The sequence below is a fragment of the Vipera berus genome (genome assembly GCF_964194415.1).
Source record: "Vipera berus genome assembly, chromosome: 1".
Lineage (NCBI taxonomy): Eukaryota > Metazoa > Chordata > Lepidosauria > Squamata > Viperidae > Vipera > Vipera berus.
The window spans coordinates 120,399,172-120,411,785 of record NC_138202.1 but is presented as its reverse complement, the minus strand read 5'-3'; the positions used below and the strand labels follow the sequence as shown (position 1 = coordinate 120,411,785).

The following is a 12,614-nucleotide window of genomic DNA, read 5'->3' as shown; positions in this document are numbered from 1 at the left end:
TGATCAGAGCTCCAGCAGATTGTGGGGAAATCATTCAAAGGAGGCAATCAAAGCCAGACCTGGACACAAGCCAGAGAGAGCGGAATTTTTGCTTCTGCTGGTCCAGATTAACAAGTAGATACCTGATTGACTGAGGTCCTCCAAAAATACACAGAATCGAAAGGTTCCTATAAGTTTTGAAGTTAATCACAGGAAAGGGTCTTCCTGATTGCCCTTTAACAGAGAGCTCTAATGTAGTCTAGAATGAAAATCTAGCCTGGGAAGAGGCAAACCTTGTTAACAGCTAAAGGTGCAAATTTACCCATATGTTCCCTTTTCTTTAGGGACAGGTTCTCTCCTATTCCCAGTGCTGCAGCTTAGTAGAACAAGAGGTCTTTTTTTTGTTTTTTTGGCTGAGATGAATTTCAGGGAACCCAGTATCAGAAATAGGAAGACTGCCCCTGAAGCAGCTGGAAAGCCCTAAGCGCAGTGCTGCACAAACATTTGGACAATCCAGAAATGGGATGGCAAAGCACGTGGAGGAAAAGAGCCATCTACAGGCCTGCTATAGAGGACATGGCTGGAGGACCGTGAATGGGGGGGGGAGAGAGAGAGAGAGAGAGAGAGAGAGAGAGAGAGAGAGAGAGAGAGAGAGAGAGAGAGAGAGAGAGAGAGAGAGACTCCTTCTCCTACTCTTAGGGAGCAAGGCCTAGCCCCAGGCAGGCTACCCCACAGAAATAGGCAAGGCTTCAGAGAATCTGGATGCAAATGAATTATTGGACAAGCTTCAGCCATGACCGCTAACCACAGCTCTCCCATGAAGACAGCAGGATCACGTTCTGCACATTGTGAGCCATCTGAAGGTATTTGGATCCAGGGAGTTTGAGGGCAACAGAAACTACCAATCTAGGAAAAACACCAGGAAATGCAGAGAGGATCCCACAGGGCAGATGGCGGGCAAACAGGCAACCAAAGACAAGAGGGATAGAGTACAGTGGGTCAGCCCTCTCTAAGTGGTAACTTTTCTACCTGCACTGGGGGTGTGGGGAAAAAGGATGCTGGGAGGCTTTCAACACCAGCAGGTTTTGGGAGAATGCTCTGAGCCCTCCGGCTTGCTTGCTTCTTCTTCCAGCTCGACCACATTCAGTTCATCAGCTGCATAAGTGCGGAGTCCTTCCAGTTCCTTCTTGTGAGCCTGCAGGACCAGCTCTGTCAGACGGGTGAAAGACTGAAAAAGAAGGGCAACCAAGAGGTGTTTTTTTAAAAAAACTTGTTTTATTTATTGCTAGATTTTTATCCTGCCTTTATTTCTTTACTCAAGGCAGAGAACACACCTAATATTCCTCCTCCTGTTTTTTTCCACATCAACCCTGTGAGTTGGGTTGGGCTGATGAGAGAGTGACTGGCCCAAAGTCACCCACTTGGCTTTCATGCCTAAGACAGAACTAGAATTCAGAGTCTCCTGGTTTCTAGACCAAACTGCAATCTGGGTGACTGTGGATGTTTAGAAATAAATGAATTTGCTACTTAAGCTAGGTAGGACCAAGTCACCTACTTGGAGCACCCATTTTAGACTCAAACATACTTAAGAGTTCCTTTTTTCATACTGTATACATCAATATTCTATAACGTATTATACATTTATTTATTTTTATTTATTTATTTTAATTCCATTTATATCCCGCCCTTCTCCGAAGACTCAGGGCGGCTTACAAGCTTAGGGCGGCTTACAAGCTTACAAAATACATGTATTTTGTCTTTTCCTTCTCAAAAGGAAGGAAGGCTTTTTACCATTTATGGTGGATGTGCAACAAAGCAAGAAAATATTGGATCAGGATTTACGTACCGGTATATGTTAATACAGAAAATTCTTAAAATGAATATAGAAAGAAAACCAGAGACTTTTCTTTTGTGGCTAATGGACAAAAACTTGGAAAAAAATATGGAACCTCGATGTTCTATATGTTGACAGCAGCAAGAGTACTCTACACTCAGAAATGGAAGACCACATCGATTCCTACAACAGAGGAATGACTGCAAAAACTGGTGAAATTAGCAGAGATGGCTAAATTGACTAGACTGATTAAAGAATACAAATACTTTTATTGATACGTAGAAACAACTTCAGGACTTCGTGCTTGAGGTGGGGAAACAAAAGGAAACTTTGGTTTTGGGCTTTACCGATTAGCTAGATTTGATGTTATTGAAACATTAGTTTATATTATTTTGTAAAAGTAAAAAGTTGAGGTTTGATGTTGATATTCTATTTTACTGCACCAAAGGAAGTTGGAAGACAATGCCTTTTTTTCCCCTTCCTTCCCTCACTTTTCTGTTCCCTTTTCCCTTCCCTATCTTTTCTGCTATTTACTTTTGTATTTTCATTGTATTGTATATTATAAACTAATAAAACCTATATGTAGAACAAAAGGAAGGAAGGAAGGAAGAAAAGGAAAAGAAAAGAAAAGAAAAGAAAAGAGGAGTTATAATTGGAAGACAACGTTGTCTTGGTGTTCATTAAATTTTAGTGACCCCAAATTCTTACCTCTTTGATGTTCAAGTTGGTACAGGCACTTGTTTCATAGAAATCCATGCCATATTCCTTAGCTAGCTGAAAGAAAAAAATAACAGTGATTGACATATAAACGCAATGAGGGCTAGTATATTTTTCTACTACTATCTTCAAATCTACCTTTCCACCTCTATTTCACCTCCAAATCTAAGAAAGCTACTTATGGAAGGTAAGAACAATATTCTCCCACAGCTTGTACTGTTATGTTATTAATGTATGGTTAGAAAACTGGCTGATCAAGATCTCAGATACAGACCTCAATTTCATTTTTAATAAAACAATGATTCACCCAATTTAAAACAAAATATATAGAAGATCTATATAGAAAAGATAGCAGGTTTCCTGATTTCATTTCTATAGACTTGTATATCATGACGTTAAATTGCCTTCCATTGCTTTTATTTGATGGTTCTCACCCACATAAAATATACCTACATATTTAAGTATGATGAGGGCTTCATATAGAAGCTGTGAGAAAAATATTCCTTACATGCTAATTTTCCATGAGGAGGGAAGTTCTTTTGTATAGAATGTCATTTACTGCCACGAGCTGCTTGGACTAATGCAGCTCAGCTGACAGGCTACTCCATCACCCTGATAAATGTTTGGCTTCTATAACCGGGCCTGCCTATGATTTTTACCTGGAGGCCTTGCTCTCGGCCCACCTGCCTCTTCTGCTCTTCATCTGCTTTATTCCCAATAAGGATCTTCTGGACACCATCTGGAGCATACTGGAAAGGATATGAAAGTCTTTAGTCCTTTTCTATCTGCATAGCTAAGTAAGAATTGAGCTGAAAAGTATTGCTTATTTTTATTTATTGCCATTCTTGTGCTTTGCATACAGAGGGCAGCAAATTATTTCAGTGAAAGGGGAGCAGAACATAAAAGGTCTCTCAAGTTATCGTCTACACTACACTGATTTGCTACACCGGGTGAGAATTATGTGGCCAATCCTGAGGCAAAATGGAAAATATATTACAAGCTATGCTTGTACACCTTTAGAAAATATTTCTTCAGGGAAAAAGTCGGAGAACATCCCTCTGTGCAGAAACAGTCAGATATTCCTTGATTTATGACCGGTTACTTAGTAACCGTTTGAGGTTACAATGGATCTCTCTAGAAGTACTTATGACCAGAATTCAAAGTTCTGATGGTCTCCTCCCAAAGGTCATGTGACCGCACTTCAGGTGCTCTCAACACCCAGGCTGCATTTATAGCTGTTTGCAGCATCCCAGTCATGTGACCACGTTATACAACGGCTTTGCCAAAACCCAGTATTTACTTATGGTTTTTGGCAAAGCTGCCCCACAGTGAGCCACTGGTTTGTTAAATGACCAGTTTGATTTACGATTGTGGCATCTGCTTTACAACTGTGATGTTTTCTTAACAACAGTCGCAAGAAAGTTCATAAAATCGGATCATTCACTTGGGTGATCCGATTTACGATCATCACGAGTTACGACCATGGTGGCAGGATTCATTGCAGCTGTAACTTGAGGATTACCTGCATAGCCATTTGGCCACAACATTCCCCAGCAAACCTCCCCCAGCAAATTTGCCAACAGCAAGGGAATGTTTCTGCTTACTTCGTCCACATCGCTGGCCCATTTCATTATGTGCTGATATGAGCGCTCACTGCTAATGTCGTAAACCAAAAATATCCCCTGCAAAGAGAACCAGGTAAGGGAGCAAAAGAAATGTAAGCATCACACAAAGTGAAAAGGAAAAGGGACCTTTACTCAGAGGAAAATAAATAAATTAGGTCACGTCCTAGTATTTATCTCAGAAAACGAGCACAAGAAAGCATTTGGAGAATGATACATTAATATAGATGGTAATGGAGCCAGTTTGAGGCAGCGGGTTAGAAACCGGGAGACGTTGAGTTCTAGTCTCACCTTAGCTATGAAACCAGGTGGGTGACTTAGAGTAATCACTCTCAGTCCTAGGAAGAAATCAAGAGCAAATCATTTCTGAAAATCTTGCCAAGAAAACTGCAGGGACTAGTCCAGGTAGGAGTTGTCAGGAGTCAACACTGACTCAAAGACATGTGTGTGCACACATACACACACACATATGCATGCGCTTAATATTATCTACTCTCCTTTCAATGGATTAGTGTGGTAGTGCAGGAATATGTTTAACTACCGTATATATACTGCATTAGGGACTGGACAGGATAGTCAAATGGTCATTGATACATACTATATTTCTCAAGCCCATCTCCCAAATCTTCCCCAGAGCCTCTCAGCCTTTCTCCTAACATTCTAAAATTATATATGCTATTAGTTTGCAGTGAGAAAAATGCAAACAGGTCTGGCTGGCTATAGAAATACCCAGAACCTATTGTGAGACTACTCTGGTGCTCCAGCAACATCATTCTGGAAGAGAAAGAAAAAAACCACAGAGCTATAAGGTGTGTGTGTGGGGGGGGATTTCCCAGGATCCATGCATTAAAAAAAGTGCATTTATGTTAGAAAACATAATAAACAGAGAAATTATATTGCAATTTACAGTGTACAAATTACACTGTGATACTGTAGTTTTTCCACAGACTTCCATGTTTCATCTATACTTTTAGCCAAAAATATCAAACCTGGGCACGTCTGTAGTACTGTTTAGTGATGGTTTGGTATCGTTCCTGGCCTGCAGTGTCCCTGGAACAGAAGCAGATGTTATTGTGGTGAGTGGAAACCTCACTTTTTGTGGGTAATACAATTTATGGCATGAAGTCAAATGCAGCATCCTACTGATAGAAAGCTCAGCCTCAAAACTTCCCACAGATTTCAGGAAGAAAAGCACAACAGCTCAGCAAAGTTAGGAATAATTTATTCTGTTGTTTTATTTATGGAATTTATATGCTGTTCCAAGCCAGTGTGCAAGAAGAATTAAAAGGGAGAAGATTTATCACAGCAATAAAAGTATTAACATATTTAAGCACTGCTTATACACCTACTGTAGTAGGAGCCAAATTATAAAGATGCTGAAATTTCTGAAACTCTGAGATAATGGGGATCGGTTCCCTATCTAAAGGAAGCAATGTCATGGAAGAAGGTTGGTTTCAGAGATGTCATTGTATGGCATGTTTTAAAACATCAGAGAACAAAGAGAAAACCGAAAGGAAGCAACAGATGGAAAGCATGTTATCTTGACAAAGCTTTATCAATGCATCCTGTTTATCCACTCCAAATTCTTCTCAAAAATCAACACATCTGTTTGCGTGCAGCTTTGTAGAACTTCTTTGTTTTCAGATTCTAAGAGACAAATGTGCCTGAGAAACCAACTGGCTTAAAAAGCAGTGTGAAGATTCTCTGTAAGTACATAGATAGGCAATGGGGTTGGCCCAAGGACCGGAGCAACCAGGATGTCAATGTTGGTCAAGGTTGGTGTACACTTGGAGACCACCAAACAGAGGGAGGGGGAGAGATATGCAAACTGCCAGAGTAGCTTGAAGAAAAATGCAGACAGAGTTAGTTTGCCCACTCTTGTTTTAAGTCTGTTTGAAACACTGGTGATCTATTTCTAAGCTTTAATGTTAAAATAGCCCCCAAGAAGCTTTTTTTTTTACAAAAGAAATGGTGGTGAAGCCGGACCGGTGGACATATGGTAAAATAGTATCTTTCAATTCTGGAGACCCCATCCTCAAGTCTAGGAAAAAATTAGAATTAGAAGGTCACGCTTGTCACTGGTTTACATATCAAAAAATGAAGGGAAGATTTAAACTAGACAAAAAAGGCCATGGTTTTGAGTTTGCTAAAAATGAATTGGAAATCCTACTATGTGGTAGTGATGATCAGATAATTGCCAAGGTCTATAAAACATTATTAAAATTGAATTTGGAAAATGAACATGTAAAACACAGTATGATCCAGTGGGCAAGGAATTTGGGGTATAATGTGATGTTTGAACAATGGGAGAATACATGGATAAAAGGATTAAAATTCACATTAAATTATAAAATGATGTATTGTTGGTATGGAAACGTCCTCGGACAAGCACTGACTCTTCGGCTTTGAAACGGAGATGAGCACCGGCCCCTAGAGTCGGAAACAACTAGCACGCATGTGCGGGGGAACCTTTACCTTTACCTATTGTTGGTATTTAACACCAGATAAGTTATCTGTCAAGCAATAACATTCGACATTATCTAGAATGTATAAAGGTATTTCAAATGAATGTTGAAAATGTAAAGAAGGGACTTTTTATCATTTATGGTGGACATGTGATAAGGCAAAGAAATATTGGAGTAGGAGAAACTTTCCTTTTGGACCTAATGGAAAGACAACTGGGAAAAAAAATTGGAACTCTGATTTTATGGTGACGGCAGCAAGATTGCTCTATGCTCAAAAGTGGAAGGATGCCTCAATTCCTACCATGGACGAATGATTACAAAAACTGATGGAATTAGCACAGATGGCCAAATTGACTGTGCTGATAAAAGAACATACCGTAAGTACTTTTGTTTCTATTTGGAAACCGCTTCTGGACTTTATGCTTGAGGTGGGAAAAATGATATCATGATTTTGGGTTTTAACGATTAGACTGATTTGCCAATACAGAAATGGCTAGTGCATATTACTATAGAAATGTAAAAAGTTGAGATTTGATTTCAATTTTTTTTTTTAATTCCATTTATATCCCGCCCTTCTCCGAAGACTCAGGGCGGCTTTCAAGCTTAGCAGTAGCCTTCATTCTATGTATATGCCTGCTTATTAGGGCTTTCACACACACCCCAAGCGGCATTATTACAAAGTCAGCTTATTGCCCCCAACAATCTGGGTCCTCATTTTACCTACCTCGGAAGGATGGAAGGCTGAGTCAACCGTGAGCCTGGTGGGACTCGAACCTGCACTAATTGCAGGCAGCTGGTGTTACTTAAGGAGGCATTAGCCCACTGCTCCACCAAGGCTCTTACTGCAACAGAGAGTTGGAAGTCAATGCCTTTTGTTTCTTCCCCTCCCTTTCTTCACACCTTTTTTGTTTTCCCTTTTTCTACTGTTGTCCCCTACTATTTGCTTTTGTATTTTCACATTTTATATTATAAATGAATAAAATTAATAAAAAAAATACTAATAGCCAGAATTTTATTTATGTTTAAATATATATAGCCACTCATCTCAAATGTATGACTCTAGGAGGCTCAGAGCAATTTATAAGGAATATAAAAAACAAAGCCAATACAAAAACAAAGGTATAAAACCATATAAAAGCCATATGATGATTTAATGGTGGCGCAAGGACAATGGAGAGGAACTGAAATGAAAGCATAAATAAGCAAATAAACAAAACCAGCCAATGTCAAATGTCTGCATATTGTGTCAAATACATTTGGTGCTTATTTCAGAACACGATGACACTTCTAGGCATGCTTTTTAGGGAGTATGGAATTTAATTTTCAGGATAAACCTACTTTCTAACTGCACTGTAAGAATGGGTCTTTTAAATACACCCTATTTACCACATATTTCCCAATCGTGGGAAAAGGGGCTAATGGATAGGTGCAGCACAAAGGACTGATGTTCATATGATGAAAATTATATTCATTATGGGATGCGGTGGCTCAGTGGGTTAGGACGCTGAGCTTGTCGATCAGAAGGTCGGCAGTTTGGCGGGTCGAATCCTGAGTGCCGTGTAACAGAGTGAGCGCCTGTTACTCGTCCCAGCTTCTGCCAACCTAGCAGTTCGAAAGCACATAAAAATGCAAGTAGAAAAATAGGGACCACTACGGTGGGAAGGTAACAGCGTTCCGTGCGCCTTTGGCGTCTAGTCATGCCGGCCACATGACCACGGAGACGTCCTCGGACAAATGCTGGCTCTTCAGCTTTGAAACGGAGATGAGCACCGGCCCCTAGAGTCGGAAACGACTAGCACGCATGTGCGGGGGAACCTTTACCTTTTATATTCATTAGCCATTCTAATTTTGCCAATAGGTTCATATCGATAGATGTATACTTATTGACATCATAAAAATGTTTAAGATATCTCACTATGGAAGTCCTTGTCTACATTGTATATACAGTACTGTACGCAAAAAGGAAGAGAGATGGGGACAGGGAAGGAAAATAAATTAGTAGAATAGTGAGTCTTACATTAGTTAAATAGATAACTGGACCAAACAGCAGTGTGAACCGTCAGACTGCTTGTTTTCCCACCTGTTTCTCTGAATTGTGTAAAATTAGAAATCAGGAACAATTTCCAACTGTATTTGTTCTTCATCCAAGGCCAAGCACATTAACTTGCACAGCAGAATGAAGACAGTAAAGGGCAGTGGAAGAGTCCAAGCAGCTGCTGTGTACAGATTATCTTTCTGCCTTTACAGCCTTTCTCATATCTGATCTGGACTCTGGCCCAAAAGTGGCCACAACTAATATTTTTACAAGGTGTGACTTCCCAGTCAATGTATCCCAGAACATACTGTACACAGGGTATGTTTCAGGTTTCAGTTTGGGAAGCATGCGTGACTTGGCTGCCCCCTGCTGGGTAGATTTAAATGTATTCCTCTTAAAAATAAATAAATATCCCTTTTATGCCACAAATGAACAATGAGGCATGTGTTCCATTTTAACAGGGCATTACTCGTTGCATCTTCTCTTTAAGCTGTCAATATCTGCAATTTGCACTAGGAAAAAGGCACAGCAGACTCTCAGTGTGGATTGGGGCCACTGTGATCAAAGGATTAACATTCCTCAATCCCATGGTCAGATCTCCTTTTGTATCCCACAGAGAGAATGGAAGATAGAAGGAAAGCTGAGGAGAACCCTCATTCCAGATGAAGGGAGAGAACTGGGCAAGGAAGAAGTGGAGTAAGATATGCCTGTCCTATCAGCTTTGGCTCTGGCCCAACCCAGCACAGGCTTTCAATCCCAGTATTGTGCAATCCTCTGCCAAAGAATTGATCTCCCAGCCCTACACCAATGAACCGCACAGCTCACACAATAAATAAACAATAAAAGCATGATGATGTAAACTGAGTCATGAAGCCAAAGTGGAAATAATAGGAACGAAGTGATTTGTTAGTTGCATCATGACATGCAGCTCAGCAGCAGCACAATGTCACATGTGTGATGTCACCTGCTCCGCTGCAGATACCCATGCCTATCTCCAAACAACACCTGAACTTCACTGACCCTCTTTACTTGAAGATGTTCAACATAGAATATTAATTCCTTACTGCCACTAATAATTTAAAAAGCTTGTGATTTGCAAAGTGTTTTAATACGTGTATGTATGTTTACTTTCTAACTACCCTTTAACTTAGATTACATTCTCTGTCAATTTATACTGAAATGTGTAACTTGTGCAAGATCTCTCAATTAATCCATAACAAAGAAAAACATAACACCTGTATTACTTACCAGATCTGGATTCGGACCTTAATTCCATCTACTTCTATAGTCTTCATTTTAAAATCAACTCCTATGAACAATAAAATAAAATCACATGGAATGCAAATAGTAAGCCTAGCAATTATCCAATATATTTTGCTGTATGAAATCAAAAGCAGAGACATATGTCAGGTTTTTGTCAAGTCCTACAGTTCTGGCAAACTCAGGATCAAAAACTACCTTAATTTCCAACAAGATCTTCATTGCCAGTAGGGTAAAATAAGACCTTGAAAGCTTGTCAAAGCAATTCCCCAAATCAACTTAGTGTAATCAAGACAGTTATTCAGTGAAATCCAATTGAGTCCAATTCTTTATTTGCTTACACCCTAAAAACAGGTAGTCCTCAACTTACATTCATTTTAGTGACCACTTGAAGTTACAATGGCGCTGAAAAAAGTGACTTATGACCGTTTTTCACATTCACAACTTGCAGCATCCCCATGGTCACATGATCAGAATTCGGACACTTAGCAACTGGTTCGTATTTATGATGGTTGCAGTGTTCTGGGGTCATAAGATCATCTTTTTTTGACCTTCTGACAAGCAAAGTCAATGGGGAAGCCAGATTCACTTAACAACCATATTACTAACCTAACCACTACAGTGCTTCACTTAACAACTGTGGCAAGAAAGGTTGTAAAGTGGGGCAAAACTCACTTAACAATTGTCTGACTTAGCAATGGAAATTCTGGGCTCAGTTGGGGTCATACGTTAAGGACTACCTGTAGACAGAATCTTGCCAGACTTTAAAGCTAATAAATATACTCCCAGAGATTAGGGTGTGCTTATCCTGAACTCCCTCCCCAATCCAGTTGAGGATTGTGCTTCTATCAGGAATATATTGCCTCCTCCCTAAGAAACCACAGTGCCTCTGCCAACACTCCCCTCCCCTCCTCTCCTTCTCCAGGTGCACATTCCATTACATTTATGGGGACTTCTAGTGAACTGAAAATGACTTTGCTGAGCTGGTGACCATGGTGGAACAGAGCGCCAGCAAATGAATTGGCTTTTCAGAATTCCTCTCTGGACAAGGAAGGGCCTTGAGATCATCCACAAGTGCTCATGCAGTAATTCCATATATATATGATCTCCTTCTGGGAGAAGGAATATATATATTCCTTCTCCCAGAAAAAGGAAGCTGAAGCCACCAGCCTGAGGATGACGGATGGGATTCCGTCGAAACGTTGCTCCTACACCTTCAACTCTACGCGGGGAAAAACCCGAATGACCAAAGATCCATATATATATATATATATATATATATATATATATATATATATATATATATATATATATATATATATATATATATATATATATATATATATATATATATATATATATATATATATATATATATATATATACACATATACATATATACATACATATACATATATATACATACATACATATACATATATATACATACATATACATATATATATATATATATATATATATATATATATATATATATATATATATATATGTGTGTGTGTGTGTGTGTGTGTGTGTGTGTGTATGTGTGTGTGTGTGTGTATGTGTGTAATCTACAAAAAATTATGTTTGGATTGATGGAAACTCAGTCGATGTAGTGAAACTTCAAAATGGCAAGTTTCACTACACCGGCTGAGTTTCCATCAATCCAAACATAATTTTTTTTGTAGACTTTAAAATGACAGATTACAAGAATGATATGGAAAAAGATACTACACTTTATTCATTTACAAATGAAACTGACTAATAATTAAAAGGGATATACTAAATAACAAACCAAGAGTGACTTGGATAATTCACCATATTTTCTGTTCTGTAAGACATTCCAGTGCAATTAGTATTCTTTCTTTCCAGAAACTCCCATTGCTTGAGCAGTTGAGCCTACTTGTACACAAAACTAACCCCATGCTGTATTTACACTCAAACATACAATCTAAGTGAACACTGTGATGATGCAATCTATCCTTTTTCTTTTAAAATTCTTCCTAGTTACAACACATTGACCAATCTATTCTTGGTCTTCTTATCTGTGAGCATTCCGTAGCATCTCAGCAGCAGAGACAATAATTCATCTCAGCCAACTAAAGATGAAATTCTCATAAGTAATATCTGATGTTAAAAGACTGACCCCTATGTTACATTTCAGGGCTTATTTGGCATTGATCCTATCAATCTCAGTCAAAGAACCTGGGTCCCACAAGTAACAGAAAGGCATAAAAATGTTAAGTGTCATAACATTCTCCTAAAGGGGCTAGTCACAAATACAAACAAGTATTATGGAGAAAACAATAACGGATAGTGCAGAAATTCAATTGGTGTTCCCTCGCTGACTCTAAATTGTTAAACATATAAACAAACCAGCAGGATACAAATCTCCCCTACTGAATTTTTACCTGGCAGGCAGATTTTAAAGTTACCCAGGAAAAGATAAATTCTAAATAAACCTTTATGGAGTGCTCAAAACTGCCCTACAGGTAGAGAAAGAACATCTGGGTTGCTATTTCAGGCATGTTGCCAGTCTCCTTTAGGCCTGTATCTTCCTTTGCTTGTAGTGCAAAATGTAGAAGTATAGGGATCCTGAAGGAAAGGAACTTCATTTGTAACCCTCTAAATGGCCCTGCTAGCTATAGCATAAGAAATTGTATAGAGGTTAAATCCATAATGCAGCAAGACTTTGACATTCT

General features: G+C 39.1%; 1 protein-coding gene across 2 annotated transcripts in view; it reads right to left on the bottom strand.

The window, feature by feature from the left end:
• The window catches only part of RAB15 (RAB15, member RAS oncogene family), a gene marked incomplete at its 5' end in the record, with an annotated part of 33,492 nt that overhangs the window by 11,218 nt on the left and 9,660 nt on the right, over window positions 1–12,614 (bottom strand). Inside the window, 6 exons of one of the 2 annotated variants that reach the window (XM_081331086.1) lie at window positions 1,009–1,207; window positions 2,522–2,587; window positions 3,190–3,279; window positions 4,135–4,212; window positions 5,142–5,202; window positions 9,901–9,961. In XM_081331086.1, coding sequence (XP_081187212.1) covers window positions 1,049–1,207; window positions 2,522–2,587; window positions 3,190–3,279; window positions 4,135–4,212; window positions 5,142–5,202; window positions 9,901–9,961 — 515 coding nt within the window. In that variant the 3' untranslated portion in view covers window positions 1,009–1,048. Of the gene's footprint in view, window positions 1–609; window positions 1,208–2,521; window positions 2,588–3,189; window positions 3,280–4,134; window positions 4,213–5,141; window positions 5,203–9,900; window positions 9,962–12,614 lie in introns of those variants that run through there. The other variant, XM_081331085.1, reaches the window with a different exon arrangement.